This window comes from Marmota monax, unplaced genomic scaffold, assembly GCF_021218885.2.
Source record: "Marmota monax isolate L192 unplaced genomic scaffold, Marmota_monax_Labrador192_F-V1.1 WCK01_AAM20220418_F8-fsc00044, whole genome shotgun sequence".
Classification (NCBI taxonomy): domain Eukaryota; kingdom Metazoa; phylum Chordata; class Mammalia; order Rodentia; family Sciuridae; genus Marmota; species Marmota monax.
Window position 1 is genome coordinate 7,399,781 of NW_026695198.1, and position 22,115 is coordinate 7,421,895.

The 22,115-nt window shown below is 33.2% G+C and overlaps 1 protein-coding gene across 5 annotated transcripts in view; it reads right to left on the reverse strand.

Annotated features, from left to right (window-relative positions):
• Positions 1-304: 304 nt before the first annotated feature.
• Positions 305-22,115, reverse strand: part of Rb1cc1 (RB1 inducible coiled-coil 1) — a 74,727-nt gene continuing 52,916 nt past the window's right edge. For 3 of the 5 annotated variants that reach the window (XM_046428613.2, XM_058573997.1, XM_046428615.2), the window contains exons 16-24: positions 13,213-13,378; positions 11,678-11,786; positions 11,348-11,588; positions 9,883-9,937; positions 8,928-8,975; positions 7,108-7,166; positions 4,863-4,999; positions 2,145-2,215; positions 305-1,684 (exon numbers count right to left, since the gene is read on the reverse strand). In XM_046428613.2, coding sequence (XP_046284569.1) covers positions 1,607-1,684; positions 2,145-2,215; positions 4,863-4,999; positions 7,108-7,166; positions 8,928-8,975; positions 9,883-9,937; positions 11,348-11,588; positions 11,678-11,786; positions 13,213-13,378 — 964 coding nt within the window. In that variant the 3' untranslated portion in view covers positions 305-1,606. The remainder of the gene's footprint in view (positions 1,685-2,144; positions 2,216-4,862; positions 5,000-7,107; positions 7,167-8,927; positions 8,976-9,882; positions 9,938-11,347; positions 11,589-11,677; positions 11,787-13,212; positions 13,379-22,115) is intronic. The other 2 variants (XM_046428617.2, XM_046428616.2) reach the window with 2 other exon arrangements.

A 22,115-nucleotide genomic window follows, 5' to 3' on the forward strand; every position in this document is an offset into this window, starting at 1 on the left:
GAGGTGCTTAGGGCCTCACTAAGTTGCTGAGACTGGCTTTGAACTCATGATCCTCCTGCCTCAACCTCCCAAGCTGCTGGGATAACAGCTATGCACCATGGTGCCTGGCAAGAGTATTGCAATGACCTATTTTTACAGCATACCACAATGCTGCAGCACAATGGCGCACGTAAAAGAGGCCTACCTAGCAGATTCATTTAGATCCAACCAAACCTGCTTAACAAAAACCACTGTATACAAAGTAAATTTATTGCTTTAGTATTCTTTGCATAAAGATGTCATGGAAGGACTGAATAGAAACATATGAAATCATTTGTTCATTTATTCATTAATATGTTGTCAAATTCAGTTTTCTATACACTATGATGTTTATTCCATTTTTTGTACTATTAGATATACATACTTAAAAAAATATTTAACTTAAAAATTAAATATTTTCTGAAAAAGAATCATTTTGTTACTGTTCTCTAGCAACAAACCTGAAACAACTCTCATTCAACTCAACTAACTCATTTAAATACCTTTACTCAATGGCAACTCCTCTGAAGGTCTAGTTTACACAGTTCTAGTCTACATAACACTGTTTTACCCTGTTACACAGTAAAGAACATTTTCATAATAAACATGTTTCTCTTTGATATAATACATAACAATTTTTCACACTTCCCAACAATCACTCAAATATATTAAAAATGTATCCTTCTTTAAAAGGCACACACATTTACAGGTTCAAATCTTTATTGTTTTAAAATTGTACAGGTCTTTTACAATATGATATTTTGTTATTTAAATGACCTCTAAATGGTTAATGTACAATGAATATCTTTTTCTGAAACTCAACCATGAATTACGATTTCATCAATATGATTATTCCAAACAGTCCAAGACGTTGGGAAGGTTTGAGTGCTGCATTCAAAAATGTCAACGGCGCAGACCCCTCCCTTTAGAACCCAGATGACCTATCTGTTGAAAGTGCTTTTGAAGATTGCTGATTATTTATGGCTGATCTTAAAATCAGTCGAAATACAAAGTTCCTTTTTTGTTTTTGAAACATCAAAGGGCATTTAAAAAAATAAATGAAAGAATTTGCTTTAGTAATCTACTGAGGCAAACTCAAAATTATGATTATCTGCATGCAATAACACCCCTCTTTAAATAGTTTTTTAGAATTTATACATTTTATAAAGAATGTGTTAAAGAGTGCAAGTATTCTGATATTGATTTCACAAAAGGACAAATGCTGGTAATAATAACTAACATTTAACATCTAAGTTCAAGCTAATGTATATTTAACAGGCAATTAATATGGCTAATCATAAGCCACAATGCACAGGGTATGCCCTTTGAGAAAATGAACAGTTTGGTCCGCATTTCTAGAGTTATCCGGGTAAAAAACAAAAACCAAAACCATTTTAATTCAGCCAAGGGTTTTGATGAATTTATTGTTCCTAAAATGTAGCCAGTTAAAAAGTAAATGATGCACACCAATGAAGTATACTGTCATTATGACTTTTGTATCAAAAGATGACCTGCTGTTTCTGGAGTGATTAATGAGCACTGTAGGACAAATTAGAAATGACACAGAACGAAGTATTTCTTCCATAAGCTATACTTTCTTATTCCACGACACAGCTTTCACTCTGTAAAATTTTGTCCCCAAAGGAACTTTAAATCTGTTTTGTGCCTGAAAAGAAAAAAGGAAATCACTTGAATAATTAAACCAAATTACACAAGTACCCCAACATGCCTAGCCATAGATCTATTTTTAAGCCACCAAATACTTTACACTAGCTTTCCTCAATGGGAGTAGGGCATGAAAATAACTGAACATCAACTCCTATGTACAAACATAATTCATGGTTGTCAACAGTTATACAATGTGTAGAAGTAATATAGTGTAGAAGTAACATTAGTAATTTAATAGACACTATAGTAGTTTTCCTTTATAGGTTGGTAAGATTGTTGGTGGATCTACCTTTACCTAAAGACCAATAATATAAATACTTCTAAAATTGTTGTCTTAAGCTAAATCTAATTAAATTCAAGCTCTACTTGAAGTAAGTTAAAAGGTCAAGAACAGCACCATCAATAAATTTCTATATAAATAAAATTCCTAGTTTTATATTATAGAACATAGTTTTTACCTTTTTGGCTTGACAGTATTCCTTTTCCATTACTTTTCCAAGTACCCAGGGTCTTCTAGATGCACCTGAAGCTAATGAATCAAATTGTTATTCTCTTTTTGAAAGTACAGTTATAATTATTCATGAAAACAGAAATGCCAGAATCAAAAGCCTAATGAAGTTTGCATGACTAAAAGAATATGTAAGGTTTGAAAAGTACTGAAATCACTAAATGGTTAATAATCGATAAAACTGAATTCATGTTTCTTTTCAACCAATGACACATAGCTTTTTAAACTCATTTCCTAAATGAACATTCATGGCACATCAAATCACATAACTCACATAGTTTGGGGAACTGATAAATCTTAAGTATGAATAACGAACAAATAAATCTAAAAACTCTAGGCTAACTCAACACTGCCACCTATCAAAAGAACAAATATGATCTGGATCTTTGATCTTCCTAAGATCAAAGCAAAGAACTGCTTTTGAGGAGTATTAATTTTAATAGCATTGGCAGAAAGGGCAGAATCTACACCTTTCTCACACCTATAGTCACAATGTCTGACACAGCAGTGTGACTATAGTTTTTGCTCAATAAATAACTGTTAAAAAAACAAACTGAGTCTAGAAGGATAGTTCTTGTATAAGGGGATAAGTCTAGAAGGGTAGTTCTCATGTAAGGGGAGACTGAAAATGGTGACGGGATGAGAAAGGTATTCCTCATTTAGATAAAGCCAGAGAATCTAATTAATTTAATTCATTTCAAAAGTAGCTGTCACAGTAAAGTTGACATTAAAGGTATTCAGACAATAAAATATTTTATTTATGTTAAAGTCCTGTAATCCCCATCAGAGGACATAACTGTTACTTATTCCACGAAAATAATTTGGCAAGATATGCCTGAAAGATATCCTAAATAAATCATGAGAAATTGAACTATAAAAGGGTTCTATCACATGATAAGATGATAAAGTATCTGGAGAGCCGAATATGGAAAATATTTTGAAGAGTAAAATAGTGCTTCACATCTAATTCATAGCGTCATAGAAAAGAATCATCTAAAACTAAATCCCTTTGTGCCAGAAGAGTAATGAGTGCCACTATCACAGACGCAAAAATACTCTGGTAATCCATGCTCCCCTTCCACTCTTTTGCCAACCACACAGAGATAGTATGACACCAATTGGCATTCTCTGTCATGTATTTCTCAAAGGAAAAAGGTAGGGGGGCTGGGAATATAGTTTAGTTGGTAGAGGGCTTGCCTTCCAGCACAAGGCCCTGGGTTCAATCCCCAGTACCACAAAAGAATGTGGGAGGGGTGGGCTCATTATGACTTAATGTTGTTAAATTGTTTTCTGAAAGCCTTGTGAGAGTCTTTATAATATGGTAGTGTAAATTTTAAAAAAATGTAGTGTTTCCTAAATTTAAACACAGAAATATTTAATGGCAAAGAACCATCATGTAGCAATGTATGGTTCTGAGAATGAAACAAATGCATGTACACATTTTTGTGTATTTGCTTATTTGTATATTTAGAAATACACACATACAATGCAAATGGAGCAAAAATGTTAATATGTGAAATCTGGACAAATGCATACATGTTTGGCTATAACAAATTTTAGCAAATTTAAAATCACTTTCAAATACGAAGTTTAAAAAATGAAAAACAAAAGAATAACAACCAAAAAAACCACACACACATAAAGAAAAATCAACAAAATCATTATTTCAAAGTGAAAAAATAGAAAAATTGTAAGGTTATCTTCTCATTTTTCACGGTACATGACTATTTTAAGAGTGTACTATCAATAGCCATGATGGAGATGTCGATATTGGCTTAGTCCAGCGACTCAATTCACAGGTCTCTCCAAAGAGAAATACCAATTTACATGGGTACATTTTTGTTTTCTTTTCTAAATAATGCTTCTTTGACTAAGTGTACCAAGTTATCTATTTTCTTCTTTTTGAGTTCTTTTTTTTTTTTTTGAGAAAGAGAGAGAGAGAGAGAGAGAGAGAGAAAGAGAGAGAAATTTTTAATATTTATATTTTTAGTTTTTGGCAGACACAACATCTTTGTTTGTGTGTGGTGCTGAGGATCGAACCCGGGCCGCACGCATGCCAGGCGAGCGCGCTACCGCTTGAGCCACATCCCCAGCCCCTTTTTGACTTCTTTAAAGATCAAATAGATGATGGACATTGTTGTTTAGAATATCTTAACAAAGCTTAATGCCCTCTCCCCTTTCAAAAGTATTAACTAGTATAATAAAAAACAAGATAGGAAAAAAATCAAATGTAGCAAAAATGTTAATATGTGAAATCTGGACAAATATATATGTATGTGTGTGTGTAATATATATAATATATATATTATATATATATATATTGACTATAACAAATTTTTACAAAAAATTCAAGACAGAAAAGATAACTTATAAATTTAAGTAATATTTTTTTTGCCAAAAATTGGTAATGTCTTTGTAAACAAATGAACATGCATCAGCAATATAATTCTGCAATCACTAGGCTATGAAATGTGTGAATCCTCATATATTCTGATACTCCACAAGCTATATTGTAAAATATCTGGATACAGCAATTTTATAAAAAAACAAATGAGGTAGAGTTCCTCTAAGTGACAATTTTTATATGATTATATAATAGGGGAAAAATCTTTTAAAATTTATTTCCTCTACTATATACTATTATTTCAGTCATGGATGTGACACTTACCACCCTCACCTGGTTTGAGATCCAGGGCAGGCAAAGACTCTGAATGCAGAAAATATAAAGTAGGACTAACAGTAAATAATACATAATTGTCATGACGTTCATCTAGGATGATGAGTACCAAATCTCCCACCTGAAAACTAAATAAAGGAAAGTAATTTTACTGTCCCAAAGAGAGAGTTACCATCAAGCCTCTTATTTTGAATATTTCAGTATATACAATTAGACCTCTGCAATTGGGGGATTTTACATCCTCTGCAAATTCAACCAACCATGAACCAAAAATATTTGGTGAAAAAACTGCACATCTATTCAACATATAGACTTTTTTCCTTTTCATTATTCCATAAACATCACAGTACATTTTTTTTTACAAAGTATTTACATTGTATTAAGTATCATAAGCAATCTACAGATGACATTTACACATTCTTTTGTATTTTGCTCAGCTCCAAAAGGGAGGGTTGGTCATATACAGATGTTCAAACCATGATGCCAGCAACTATCAAAGACAAAAAATTTCCTTAAGATTTCTGTGATATGTTTATAGAAAGGAAAAAAAAAAAAACGACGACGCTCGGACAGGAGTACAAAAACACCCATCAGTTTATCCACTCATAGAAGGATTTTCCCCCTAATTATTTATTATATACCAAAAAACAAATTCAAAGAGAGAGATCTGTTATAGTCAGTGTCAAAGAACTGATCCAATTTCCAAGTGTAGTAGTCTCAATTTCAAATAAAAAGAAATTGAGCTAAGCCCAGGTACTGCTTACTTCAGTCAAAATAAGTCAAGGGATATTACTGGCTTGAGATACAGTCTGAAGAAATGGAACAAGGTAACAACAAAAAAGTAAGTACAACTGCCTATGTGCTTATTATGCGTCTGTCCCTTTAAAGCTTTTATAGATTTGCTGTTCAAAAACATCAATGTATTTTTTTTTCTTAATTATTTTTGGAACCAGGGAATGAATCCAGGGGTGCTTAATCACTGAGCAATATCGCCAGACCTTTTTTTATTTAGTTTTACTTTTTGGGTACCGGGAATTGAACTTAGGGGCACTAGACCACTGAGCCTCATCTCCATCCCTATTTTGTATTTTATTTAGAGACAGGGTCTCATTGAGTTGCTTAGCACCTCGCTTTTGCTGAGGCTGGCTTTCAACTCGCAATCCTCCTGCACCGGCCTCCTGAGCAGCTGGGATTACAGTTTTACACCAGCACACCAGGCTTAGTTTTTTTTATTTTTATAACTAAGGCTTCACTAAATTCCTTAGGGTCTCCCTAAGTTGTTGAGGCTGACCTCAAACTTGCTATCCTTCTGTCTCAGCCTCCCAAACCACTGGGATTATAGGTATATACTACCACATCCGGTATAACAGGTTTTTTGTACAGCTCATCTCTCTAATCTTCAAAAGACCATAAATAAACAATCCATTGATTTGATAAATAGTGAATAAAGTCAGTTACAATTCTGCTGTTTCAAATCACATGAAAAAAAACAAAAAACCTCAAATGAGACATGAAATGTCAGAAACACAAATATCTGACAACCAAAAATTTAGTAAACAGTTTAAATAAAGGGTCTTTAAAAATATTTAACTAAGTAATTTCTGCATTTATCCCATCAGCTATAAAAGACAGATCATTATACATGTGTTGCTACCAATGCACAGCTCCTTTCATATAGCTCAAGTAAAAGAACAATTATCGGGCTGGGCTCAGTGGCAGAGTGCTTGCCTAGCATGTGTGAGGCACTGGGTTCAATCCTCAGCATCATATAAAAATGAATAAATCAAATAAAGGTGCTGTGTCCATAAACTATTTCTCTGACTTATCTAGGAAAATTGTTACATTATTCAACTGAAATATTTTATAGTGTATTATGAATTTGTGGCATATCAATAAAAATAAAAATGAGGAAAATCAAGTCTTTCCAATATAAAATTAAAAGGACATATAGGAGATTTAAGAAGTGTAACCAGCTGAACTGCTAACTATAGCCAAACGGGCTTCAAGAATATTTGTGTGATTGAGGATACCATAATAGCAATAATTTGGGAAGTAATTCTAATGGTTCCAGGATAACAATTTAGAAAAACCTCGCTTTCTAATTTTCTTTTACTACCTTCAAGTACAAAGCATTTGGCTCAAAGAGCATAGACTGGAGTGACCATTAGGACTAAAATAAAATATAAATTTTTTTCACAGGAAAAAAAAAAACATGAAATAAAAATAAAATACTTACTCTCTAATTGCTATCTTTTCAGAGTGCCGTGAAGATACTGAAGACATGCTCTGTGACATCTAAAAAAAAAATAGTTTATGAACCCTTTATATTTACAGCATCAAATGTGTTCATTGCAAAAATGTTTCCAACATTAATCATATTTAAGTCTGTATCCCAGCTTGAAAGAATCCAAACTAGCACAGTACTCATGTTCAATAACACAATTATTTTATTAGTTTTATTAGGCAAATTTACCTTCATTTTTTAATTTATGTAGTTATTTTTACAAATTTGGTTGAATGAAAAAACTGATACTAGAATCACATATTTTTTACATTGGAGAGACATAGTTTTTAAGTTTTACAATTCTATTATGTTAGTTTTTAAATATTTCATTTTTGAAAAATCAAAATCCAAAATTATCTTTAAAAATATCTTACTCAAAATACTTAAACACAACTCTGATTGAAATGGGATGGGATGAGGAGGAACACAACATTCTAAGAGCTAGGAATTTCTCACACCTTTTGAGTCCTGAGATGCCTCAGTTTTTATTTTTTATTTTTTTTTATTGGTTGTTCAAAACATTACAAAGCTCATGACATATCATCTTTCATACATTTGATTCAAGTGGGTTATGAACTCCCATTATTTTTTTAAAACCCAGAGGCCGGCGGGGGAAAGATTGGGTCTTGCTAAGTTGCCGAGGCTAATCTTGAACTTGTGATGCTCTATCTCAGCCTCCTACTTGCACCACTGTGCAGAACCAGATGACTATTTTAAATAATCAACAAAAAATGAAACAAGTGGTAGCAACTCATTTTTTTCTTCTTCTGATGAAATAGAAATGGTACTTTCTAACTGATATGCAGATGCCATAGCTCAGCTGGGACTGTTCCACTCTTCAATTCATTTATTACATCATCTTGTGATAACCTCGGGCCTGTGTTCCAAGGTCTGTGGGCCTAAAGGAATTGCAAGAATGCCTCTCTTTTCTAAGCAAAGCAGGCCCAAAGCATAACCACAAAAACTAATTTTGATGCTATCACAATGGTATAAGAAAGAAAGCAGATATTTTTTTGTAAGATATTTAAAAAGCTTAATTCTGAAAAGTAACTCAAAACTTTTCAAAGTACTGAACCTAAGCCTTGAACTGTTTCTATTTCCTTATAAAAATCATAATTACTAGAATTTGAAAAAACGAAGCAAGTTCCTGGCTGTAAAGTACAAGTGACTGGCTGTAAAATGGGCAGCTGGAGTAACTGGTTAAAAACAACAACAAAAATCACAGGTTAGAGAATAGCCAAAGTAGGTCAAAAGACCATACAGAGAATTTTGTCTTTTAGACATCCGTATTTACAAGATTCAAGAAAAGATATAATGTATGAAAATTATGCACATCCGGGAAAATGGCATGTTAATTTTCAACAGGTTTATGAGGCATAGCTCTAATTTTTTACTTGCTGACTGAAATAAGAATCATTACTAAGATCCCAAACACAAATATTCATGAAATTCTAAAAAATTAGTTTTCATAAGAGTCAAATACTACTATTTTCAATTTTTTCAAAGTTATCTTAGGAAGGTAGTTCACTTGGTCAGTTCTAATCTTAATTTTCACCAATACATATTTGTCTTTAAGCCATGAAAAAGTATGAATCCACAGTTACAACTCTGACCTGACTTTATTACTCTAATCAATAGTAATCACTGACCAACATGGTTCATCAAATACTAATAGTAAAGTATATATTCTTCACATGGTATGTTTTTTTTAATGAAATATAATGTAAATAATTTTAAAATGTTAAGATCAAATCTTCTAAGAAAAAACTTACCAATCTTTGATTTAATCGCTTATTTTCTTCTTCCTTCAACTGCAGTGTCTACAGGTGGAAAAAAAAGAGACCTGTGGTTTACCCTTATAACTATTTAAATATAAATAGAATGATTGTCAAAAATCTCTTATATTCAAACAAATGTATGGTCCTGGTACAAAAAGTTAATGGGGATGTTATTTTTCATGAACTCTTTCCAACTGTTTTAATTTTATTTAGCACTTTAATGCAAATGAGAACAATTTTAGATACATTTACATAAGCCAAACACTATTCAACTTTATATATATTAGGCATGGAGTCTGGAAATAGGTAGTAATTGAGACCTATTCTCCAAAGAACTTGCTTAAGGTCTCATGTAGGTGGAGAATCTTGCATTTATATTATGTCTTTAATAACAAAAGCATAGAAGCTGTATTTGAACAAAGTTGTACGATTTTGACAATGGATTTTTACCAAACAAGCTTGTTGTAAGCAAAAGATATTGTTGAAGATCTTAAAGGATTGGCCAAATGTGTTCAATTTTGTATACAACTGGAGGAAACCCCTATTGCCAATTTTCTCCTGTTCATTTCAATTAATCTTTATTGAAAACATATTTCATTATCTTTCTTTATATTTTTGCAGATTTACAAACATTATTTTTGAAATAAATGTGTATAACTCATATTTATGTTATTTTGATGAATTCTGCACTGATGAGTAAAACCGTTATTTCATATATTTATTTTATTAAAACTACCTACCTTTTTCTTTTATACAGAAAAAATTCTTTGGAAAACTATGAAAATGAAAGGCCTGAAATACTGACAATTTTTAGCCAGTAGGATCACAAATGAGAAGACTTCTAAAAAAGAGGTAGTCTATAACCTATATTTCAAAATAAAGTTATTTAAATGCTTTCCCAAAGTGGACACATTCAACATGGTATTTCATGAAGAGAATTTTTACTTACTCGTTCTAAGAGCATTATCCTCTGTTTTTCTTCAGACAGCATAGGGACATTTTCTCTGTAAGTAAAAGAATAATTTGTTATTAGTTGTAGCCTTCTGAAATTTTGAACTTCACATTCTTCAATAAGGTTTTGGAAATGTAAATATAAATGCAGACCACATTTCAATATTGTCTATTCTGTATATTAGACCTAGATCTATAAATTTTTTGAAATTACAAGCAAAACTTGTTATATATATTTAGGGGCAATGTCTTCAAATTTCTGTTTTCCCCAGATAATAAGAACTGCTCTTTCTCCTACAAGAGTGAATTCATTTTTGAAATAAATGTACTTGAGGCTATATATTTTTCCCACACCATCACTTGTCACATTTATGTTTTTGACACTTTAGTTTGGAATAATTCAATACTAAAAAGAAATATCCATGTCTAGCCATTAGGTATTCAAATTTCCAAACATAAAGACTTTTACCTTATTGTTTCTTGTGAGAGAAGTACCCTAAACTGTCAATTTTGAAAGTTCACATTCTATTTTTAAAGTATTTTTGGCTTGTAGAAGTTTATCAAAGACACATTTAATGGCAGGTGTGGTGGAGCACACCTGTAACCCAGCGGCTTGGGAGGCTGAGACAGGAGAGTTCAAAGCCAGTCTCAGCAACAGCGAGGCGCTAAGCAACTCAGTGAGACCCTGTCTCTAAATAAAATACAAAATAGGGCTGGGGATGTGGCTCAGTGGTTGAGTGACCCAAGTTCAATCCCTGGTACTGAAAAGGAAAAAAAAAAAAAAAAAAACAACTTTTAATTAACAACTAACCACATTTTCGTGAAAACCTAGTCTTTAAAATCTCGTCCTTAGGTGCATGGGGGCAGGAAAAATGGTGGGATGAGATGGACATCATGTAAGACTGCACATATGGTATGACGCTACATTGTGTACAACCATAGAAATGTAAAGTTGTGCTGCAGTTGTGTACAATCAATCAAAATAATTCTGCTGTTATATATACCTAATTAAAATAAGTAAATTTTTTAAAAAGTATAGTAGTAATCAGCTACCCAGTTATTCAACAGGAAATAATAAAATCTCTTCCTTAGCTTTTTAAAGCTTTGTTTTTAAATTCTAAAATTTGTTTCATTATCACTTTTTTCGATATTTTTCTATCACATTATACTCACCTTTTTTGCATCATTTTGCTTTAGCTGCCTCTCTTACACACAGAATGTAGCTATCTTATATTTTTGCCCTGAGAGGTTTTTTTAATACGATTTATTTGTCATTCATATAGTAGTCTATTACAAGTTCTCCCGACATGTTTATGCTTTGCATTTTTGAATTACACTTTATATGGATTGTGAGCCATCAGTAAAGTTAAAAAATACTCCCTTTCCAAGTTTTATAACTTACAAAATGGCACTACAAACTTAAAAAGCCTTAAAATAATACTGTATAAGACTGACATACTTACTGAACAGACATCATGCTTGTCTCCATTGCTGAATCCACTCTTCCTTCATCTGTTGTTTCCATGGCTGACCTTTCAGTTTCACCTGGGAGTTCAGGGGCACAAGCTCCATAAAGTTCTGGGGCTGTTGTTACATACGGTGAAGGAACAAAACTGCTACTACGCAACTTACTGACTTCTTCTTCAAGCTTTTTCTTTTCCTCAAGCAAACGAGCTCGATCTTCAGAAAGTGACTCTATCAAATCTGAAAGACCCCCAAATTGAAATAAGCATTGAGAAAATACTTCACGTGAATTTTCATTAAAAAAACTCATATTACAAAACAGTACTGACCTTTATCCCGTTCTTGTTGCTGCATTGTAGTTTTTAACTTATCACTAAGATCATTTATTATGTTTTCTTTTCTCAATTTTTCTCTTGTTAAAACAGTATTAAAGTTGGTCTGAAATAATGAAATAATAGCTATTTAAATTATCTGAATACACTTAGCAACTACAGCTAAGAAACTAAACTTGCAAATATTTTTTCTATAACATCTGTGTATGAAAAAGATCATGGGATTCACTAATGTATATTTAAAAATAAAAATACAATGTAATCTGGTAAAAAATATATTTTCTTGGCCACAATTTAATAACTTGAAAGTGAATTCAATTTTTTCATTATTGTCCATATATTTACAATTAGAGGAAAAGCACTAGCAAATTATTTTTATATTTTGGAGAAAGAAGTAAAATGATCTATAATAAGAGTGTTGTTACACAAATTTTTTTTTTTTGCTTTGAGTAATCTTCCTGCCTCTGAATCTTCCTTTTGTTTTTAGCTAAGTCTTGATTATTATACAAACCTTTGAGAGCTAACTTTATTCGGTTTTTCTTAGTTGGATATTTGTAATAAGCATGGGATCTGTTTATTGGCTAGATTAATCACTACCCAACACTTTCACACTTTCTTACTACAACATTCATATATCCAAGTGCTTTGGTGGATCACATAGGTGGCAATTTAAACTGCAGAATTTCTTCTAAAAGGACTGAATTTATTAAGAATTTCATCTAAAAAATTTCAAATGTTCTTGAAGCACAACAGAAATAGATGACTTATGAAATGATCTAAAATAATTCTTTTCATCTGCCTAGTCTTTCCAGTTTCAAAAATCTAAGAGCTTTTTGTTTCTTGAATCAACAAATAATGACAATAATGTTGGCAGCAATAGGAAAACTTAACAGGAAAATAACTTAGTATTTTTAGATGAAGACCTAGTATAAACTCATTAATTAATTTATAATCAGTAAGCACACATGAGCTGTCAGAAAGGAATACTTATAAAACAGCTTTGTATGAAACCATTTGTTTTTATTATTTACATATAGAAAAGTAGTATACATTTATAAAAGCAGTTAAATGATTTTATTTTATGCACTTTCAAAAGAATATCATTAGGTACCTTAGAAGTCATCTCTCAATGCTATTTCATAAATATTTAAAGAAGTTTTAAAATATGAAGAAGTCAATTAGATGGCTGTCAATTTTATACTTCTGATTTTAATCAGTTAATTCATTTAATTCATTTTAGAAGTCCAAAATTATATATGTACTCACAAAACAACTTGGAGAATGCAAGAGAAAGCTCAATTGCATTTACAATGAATCATAAAAGAATCTATAAAGAATAAATTCTTAAAAACAGGAGTTGTCACTCAAGTAATAATTCTTACATAGAACTACTGGTTACTCATCTCCCTGAATACTTACTTTCCTTGGCTTGTCATGGGACATATTACTGTTTAAAATTATTAAATACAAGCCCTTTTCATAACATTTATCTTTATATTTCATATAAATGTAATGAAGACAGGGGCACATACTTGTTGTTCAGCAATCAAAGATGTTCGAACATTTTGCATTTCTTCATTTTTTCTTTTTTCTTGCTCTTCAAGTTGTTCTAGAAACTTAGCTTTTTCAACCTGAAGCTTTTCTTGAAGTTCAGCAACTAAGCTTGAAGAATCCTCTCTGGTAGAATCAATAGCAGGACTTAAAAATTGAATACAGCATTAATTTTAAAAAACTATGCAATCATAAATATAACAAATATCATATTGATGCTATTATTGACCATAAATGAATATAGCAAGAAAGATATCTGTATGAACTCTCTGCCTTTATGACTAAAAAGTTAATAGAAACTAGCAAGAGTTTAATACTGTCTTCCAGTAACATGGCTGATTATATCAGATAAATTCAGCATGCTCTATAGCTTTTATTGGAATATGAGAAATTCTATGAATTTCAAGGTCATCTTCAAATTTTAGTAGTCCTACAACTCTAATTTATGTGACAACTGAAGAAAAATTAAACACACACCTCAAGATTTCTTTTGTTGAAAAGCTCTAATATCTATTATGTAGATTTTAGTTAATTTTTCTAGGTGATGAATACTACAAAACTAAAATGGAACTTATGTGTTTTCACAAAGCAAGCCTACACATTATTGAACTCATTCATGTTTGTCAGAATCTCTTAGCAGTTGCCAAGATTCAGAGAAAAGGGAAAAAAACCACATTTTAATGATTATTTTCTGGTATATGTTAATTATTATTATTTACTTTTAACCTAATAATCCTTTTCATTAAAAAAAAAATCTGTCCAAGAAATAACAAATCAAAAGTGTTAAAATATGCTATATCAAAACAAAGGTGCTGCTGTGTTGTTAATTCCCTAGCTACTTTCATTACTAGTAACTTATTGTTTTCAATGTGCATTCACTTGGTTTTAAATGGTATTTTAATATTTTCAGAATCATGGTACATTTTATGATCAATGTATTTAAAATGTTTGTTTTTCCCCATGTAATCTCCTATCTAGTTACATAACAGAAATGTACAATCAGTAATGTTAACAACTGATAATCACATTGAAAATGGAGATTCTTTTATCCGTAGTTCCAAATTTTCTGACCAAATCTACTAACTTGAATAAACTTGATACTCAAATTTTGATCCTGAGGGACAGATTTAAATGGCCAAAGACAGACTATGTAATTTGAAATGATACCCATTTTCAAAGTATGAGACTTCTGAATGACAAATAGGCTGGAACAGAAAATCCCAATTCCATAACACAATTAAAAGGACAAGGTAAAAGATTTGTTTTCAAAGTTTCTCCTTTGGGGTATAGGAGAGGGAAATATCCAAGTTAAAAATCTATGGCAGGGCTAAAACATTGGCAGGCTACATAAATGGAAATGTTAATGAGAAATTAGAATTTCAAAAAGGACTAGTACTACTAATACTTAAGTGTTCCAGGTTAGAGTAGGCTTAAAAAATCCTGTTCAGCTAATGTCTTCCTTGAAGAATTATCCCTACAGGTAGAAAGTAAACTGGAAGTGTTGTAAGCACAAGGCAATAACAAAAGCTGAGCACTGTAAGAAATCAGACTGCAGAATTAGGAGGAAGACAGACCACAGTAAACGTTTGGAATTTTATTGTAAATGCAATGTAAAGGCATTAAATATTTTCATCTAGAAAGAATGAGTGTGAATTTAAATTTTTATTTGGGAGAGGGAGCAGGGATTGAATCTGGAGGTGTTTAACCATTGAGCCGCAGCCTCAGCCTTTTTTTTTTCTTTTTAAAATATATTATTTAGAGACAGGACCTCGATAAGTTGCTGAAGCTGGCTCTGAACTCAAGATCCATTAGGCTCCCAAGCTGCCGAGAGGACAGGCGTGCATCACTGTGCCCAGTGAATTAGGTTTTGAAAAGATTATACTATAAAGATGGATACTGGTAAGAAATCAGAGCAAAGCAAACAAGGCTGAAGGAGAGAAGGATGATATTAGGTTTATATTACAATGAAATGGTTTCGTTCAAATTGTGGGGGTATATGAATGGGGAGATGTAACAAGATGAGCACTCTATAATTTCTAGGAGTCTTGCATCTTTGAATTGCCTAGTGCATGCACGCACTCTATTCCAGGGTCAATGCTGTGCTGGGATGACATAGGTAGAAGAAATGGCTCCATGCACAGAAACAATTGTCTTCTTTGAAGACACCATATCAATCCTACTCCAACAAGAATAAGCCACACTAAATGATTAGCATAAGGTATATTATATGATTATTGGTAAGACAGCAAACTTTTGATTGTAAGAAATGCAAAGAAGGAGGGCTTAACGTGGAAAATCAGTAATCATCCACTGCTGGGGCCTGGAATTTCTTATTGGTTCTTCAGTCTGGCAAAAAGTATATCTCAGGGAATACTGTTTCAAGCCCTCATTAGAAAATGTTCAAAATGACTGTCAGCTAAGAATTCTTCCTTATTTTACATTACGCTAGGACCTAAAATGGCCTGGCTTCAGGAAGAATTAACTCTAGCAATGAACAGCTAAAAATTGTGGTCTTTACTAGCACCATGGCCTAGCTGTCTTTGGGGATCTAAGGAGGTGTATTTTGGGGCCAAGAAAGGCATGAAGAAAAGATTATATTACAATTTAGTTGTAAAAATATTTTGATTCAAATACCACAGAAATCTAAGAAATTTATCTTAAAAGTTGCACCACCATCCTATCAATATTCACATAATTCTTTTTTAATACATATATCCCCTAAACAAACCTTGAAATTAAAATCAAGGAAGAATAAACATTTGTTATCAGTTAGTAAGTGTAATACCGTTACACAGAACTTGACAGTGGGTTAGATAGTCCCACCCACTATCACTAATTAAATTCTAGCAAAAACTTCTGTTGTTGTATGCAAATATTTCTAGTAAGCAGAAAATGTGCATTGAATATGAAGTAGTCTAGATGTTTGAACACTCTCAACATGGATTACTGATTATATTAAATTCAGGTCTAATAAATTTAATATTATTTACTGGGTTTCTAAAAACCTTTGAGATTAAACAATGAAATTAAGACAAATTAAAATGCTCCCACCCATACTCACTGATATCCACATCACTATTTCCTGGAAGCAAGATAAGCTTCCAGACATAGCAAATTAACCTCACATGCATACTGCACTAATTTCTTTTTCCATAGGTATGTGAAAGCCCTTTCTCTTATAGTCTCAAAAACAATGTAAACTATTGATTTAATATTGCCCAATCTGATTTTAACTTTATATTTCCTCAATCCCAAGTAGACTGGACAGCTACTCCCTTACTGATCATTTGATATTTCCTCTTCAGACTACCTATTCATGTCCTCTGGCCATTTTTCTCATGAACTATATGTACCCTTTTCTTATTGACTTGTAGAAGATCTTTGACATAACAGGTAAAAAATACCCTTATTTATTTCTTGCAAATGTTTCTCCATGGAGGTTAGTTACTCTGTGTTGTTTCTGGCATATCTAGTAATCAAGTAGCAGAAGGCTTGGGAGAGGTGCTTGATCATGTGTCTTCACATTAGCATCATTCTACTTTTCAAAGGATATTAATGTAAAGGTTATGAAAAATAAATCCAAAATGCAAAAAAAAAAAAAAAAATCCACGGAGAGTTTCATATTCCACAAAAACTAACGCTTAAGGAATTACCACTTATAGAATTTTAATTTAGTAATAAAGAATATCCACAATTTTATGAAACAGCTATTTAAATATTCATCTTTTCTCAATTATACATCACTGTAAAGTTGGATTATTTTTTCCCTTATATTTCAATCAAAGAATGCTGTAATGGAGCAGATGCGGAGGCAAATAGGAAAACCCATAAGTCAAACACCAAAGTGATTTGCAAATATGTAAAATGTCACTCTTCTCACTAACTTTCATTTTAGAAAATAGTTCAAAAATCTTAATTTATGTTAACATGCTACTATACTACCTTTTAAATTTGTTTCGACTTTTAGTACAGAAAATACTGACAGATACAACCCATATAAATAAGATCACTTTTGAGTTCTCAATTCTATGACAGTAAAAGGACTCTTAAGACCAAAGTTAAGAGAACTAATGCTTTTGGTTTTCAAATATTCGGTTGAGGCAGGATGATTACCAAGTTCCAGGTCACCCGGGGAAACTTATTAAAACCTTGTATCAAAAACAAAATGGGGGGTGGAGGTATATATTCAAACAAAAGTAACACACAGAATATAACTGAGAGTGCATATGTCCTGCAAATTGTAAAATACCACCAGGTCCTTAAGAAAACAAGTTTTCCAACCCCTGATCAAAAGGCAGGCATCTAAAGGCTGGAATGGTGGAAAGGATATATCATATGCACCTTGAAAGTCCAGAATATATTCCTTCACCAATATTTTGAGAAAAACAAGTATAAATGGGCTCTACAATGGTGCTCTACAGGACAGGGATAAAATCTGACATTCAATGAATGTAATGGGAATGACAGGATTGTACTATGGCAGAGGCCAATGGGTGACACAAAACCATCATAAACATGATGAAGCTCCACCATTGTAGGCAGGAGAGCCAGAGCAGTAAGCAGAAAATCTGTCCCATAAAAATCTTCCCAAGTGGTTTTGTCCCTTAGGCTTTAATAAAATGGGCTGTTTAAAGGCTCATTAAGACCGTAAAAAAAAACAAAAACAACAACAACAACAACAACAAAAAAAAAACACAACTGACTCTAGTATTCAAAAAATGCTAACATAAGAGAATCTTCTAGCTCACTCTCCAAGGTCTGTGCCAGTAATCAACTATCTGTGAGAGGGATCTGTGGCCTTTTCCAGATGACTACTTTGGCTCATCCTAAAGCCACTCAGACCACCAGGAGAAGGACAATATTAATACTCAGGTATGAAGAGTCTGGGCCCTGTGGGTCTCTACAGGTATACCATTATGTCTGGAATCTGTAGTGCAATAAAAATAAAAGCAATCTGGCATAATCCCTACATTGGGAACATAAAGAAACCCTTTACTGAAGGAACCTCAAGTAATGAGGACTACTACTGGTATAAAAGTTCAAGTAAAATCTCTAAATTTCATAAGAGAAAGGGGAGATTTCTATCAAATTCTCACTTAACCTACACAGGTCCTAGCCAGAAGATAAATGGAGACTAGTAATGGATCATCATAAATTTAATCAGGGACTGACTCCAATTAGACTATTGTTTCAAATATGATCTCTTTGCTTGATCCAAACAAGGCCCCCACTACCTGAGAAACCTAGCTATTAACTTGGTAACCTACACCTCTACTGTAGGTCAAAATCCTATCATTATAGGAACAGGTGTAAACATTTTGTTTTAATGAGGCAGACAATGAAAATAGTACCCGAATGATCTCTAGTATAATTACTCAAGTATCAACAAAGGCAAACACAGGCAGCAGATAATCAATAGACATGGCTTATAGTCTAATAAAACTGTACCACATTCCTCCCCCCCTTATCTGTGGGAAATTTCAAAACTTCTTGGTATATACCTGAAACCAATACATACATACTCACCCACGACAAAGTTAAATGTATAAATTAGGCACAGTAAAGGGAACAATAAGATAATTAAAACAATAAAAAGGGATGTGAGTGGGGTCTCAAAATATCCTACTGTAGTGTACTCACCCTTCTTGTGATGAGCGATGATAATGTCTACGTGATGAGATGATGTGAGGTAAATGTAGTAGCCACTGTAATATAGCACCAAGCTACTAGTGACTTTGTGATGAAACATCAGAAGGTGAATCACAGAGCCTTAACAATGCTGGCTGACTACAGGTTAACAGGTTAAGTAAAGTCATGGATAAGGGGAGGGAATGGGACTACTACATTTACAAATTGTCTTTACATATTAAGGATGGCCTTGTAAGGTAGTTAGCAGTTTAGACATAAGTCTGATTGACATGAACAAATTCAATGCTTATACCTATTTATCTTGGAATATCACTAAAATGAATGTGAGAAAGATATTCATATTTATTAAAATATAATTCTTCTGGGGAAAAAACTGATGTTGTGAATCCTCAGGTCATCATACTGACCTAACACATTTGATAGTGATGTGCTGCTCAGAACTAGTACAAAGGAACTAGTGAATACCTGAACTATGGGGCTACATGCATGCCAAGTGGGCAATGAAGCCCATGAAAATTCAGTCAGGAAACACATTAAAATTTCTAAGTGTCCAGTGGTCCAGAGCATGTGATATCACCTCTAACATGAAAGAACAAGACACTGCTGGGTGATACTCTCTGAATCAGCATACAGCACATTTGTGCATGCTATTCTAAGCCACTTACCAATAACTTATAATACTGCCTATCTGTGTAGGACCCAGAATCAAGATGCCCTGAAACAGGCCCAGATAAACATGTTAGCTTCTCTAATATCACAATTCCTAGTAGTTGTTTAATGTGTTTGTAGCAGAAATGGATGGTATATAGATTCTTTTAACAGTTATAGGACAAATCACAATTTAAGACCCCTAGGATTTTGGCGCAGATAACTATTTTTCTTTCATAAAACAGCTTTAGGCTTGCTACTGGGTCCTTGTAGATACTGGAAAACAATGGGCTAAGTTACCATGAGACATTAGCTGCCCAATACAAAGTACTGTATCTACCCTATCAAGCCATGAAGATAGATATGCATAGCAGCACTGCTTTAGTAAGTAGATATGACATATATAAAACCTAGGTCAAACAAGTTGTGAAAGCTATAAGGAAGGTACAGGAGCTTCAGTGTCCTGCTACATTGCCTCTTTTATATATAACTATGGCACTCACTCTGAAGGGGAAAAAACGGCAGGCATAACTCCTGATGATTCTGCACAATGCTGAAATTCGTCAAAAGTGCAGGACAAGCCTTGGTGCCACACTGATGGGTACGCCCTGAAGAACAGGACCGAAGGGAAATCTTCCCAGGAGAACAGTGATAATATATATCTGAAATTGCCATAAAGAGAAATGGCCAGGGGTACAGATCTACAATGATTCACAGAGACTAGGTAAAAGGCTTACTTGGGCACTGCAGAAATGAAAAGAAAGTGAACTGAACTATTTAGTGAAGAAATTTGTGGAAAAGGAATATGGATGGACCTCTTAAAATGGGAATAAAATGTGAAGATCTTTGAGTCCTCTGATAACATTATACCCACTACAAGAAACCCATGTTACTAATCACATGATGAGGACGAATGTTTCAGTGGCTACCAATTAACTTCTTCCTCTACTCACATCTCTTGCACAGACCAATGAAAAATGTCCACAGAAGCAAACATGAGTTTATGCATGGACTCAGTACCATGTGATTGCCCACATCAAACAACAAAACAAACTCCTCGTATGCCAATATTCCCTAGGGAGACAGTCAGCCAGCCACTTGACAGCAGGCTGATTATATAGGACCGCAGGCTGTTTTCAAAAGATTAGTTTCTCTCTATGGAATGAAATGCCATGCTTCTAATATTTATGTCAAAACTATAATTCCAGAACTTAATGATTCAGTTACTAGAATTGCTTCTGAATAAGGTAGTTTACCATAAAAGATATAGAGCCATGATCTCATGCTCACAGAAGTCATCAGTTTTGCCACACATGCCACTGTCTATAGCAATTTGACCTGTTAAAGCTTTAGACCAATCTACTCAAGATACACAGTACCAGCTGTGACATTTCACACTCCAAAGTTAATGTCCGATGTAGTACACACTCTGTAACACATCTGATAGTGATGTGCTAGTCAGAACTAGTACAAACTCTGAACCAGAGACTACTATGCAATATCAATTTTTCCCACCGTCAGAAAGAAGTGGTTAGAGAAACAGAAAGGAAAATTGTAACAATCTAGTGACAGATAAGGGAAAATTTATGATTCTGGGTCATGCTGACTTAGAAAGATAATTTAAAGAAATTAACTAGGAGATAAAACCAGGGTCCCAATGAACTGGAAGAAGCTTACACTATTACTTGTCCACCTAGGGCTCCTCATGATACTGAACATGCAAAAAACAAACAAAAAAAGGCTGTCATTTTGATGACTGATCTTCATTATCAATGGAAATAAGTTATTCCTATACAATGAAGGCAGAGAAGAATATTAATGGAATCCTGGGGCATTTTCTTTGGGTGTTTCTTGGCACTACCATGCACTGAAAAGAAAAATAACGGAAAAACTACAGCAACTTTGTTATACAAGTATCATTAATGGCAGTATCTTCAGAAACAAAGATTAGAATCATACTATTAGGTAAAGAACTAAGATCAGAGGAGGCAATAGCTAAGGTAATAAGTGAAGTATTAATGGAAGGAAATAGCAAATACCTACTAAAGTTGCAAAACTGTTTAAAAATTTATAGCCTACACATATTAATCCAATTTTAATCTTTAACCCTTCTCCCACTTACTAATTTGTGAAATCAGGTTTGATGATGGTAGTTAATTTTATATGTCAGCATTTAACTGACAAAATACCAGACCTATGACAAGGCAGAAAACGAAATAAACATTAAGTCTTCATCCTAAAAGGGCTAGAGTGACATCAGTTGGAATCTTACCTTTTAAAGAGAAGGTAATGATATGTTACAAGGACATATGGTACATCATGTCAAACAAACAAGTTACTGAAGTGTCTTTATTTGGAAGTTCAATACCGGGCAAAAGAGATATATGCCTAAAAGGGTATACAGTGCTGGATTGTGGTGTCCCCTCAGCACTGCCCTTATCCCTTCTGTAATCTTTTAACATGCTACAAAGCACAGATTGTACATTTCCCAGAATCCCCTGTACAGTTCAAGTTTGCCATGGGAAAAAACACCCGCATGGTTTGGAAGGTGGAAGAAAAGCCCAGACTCATTTTCCAGAGGTGGTTG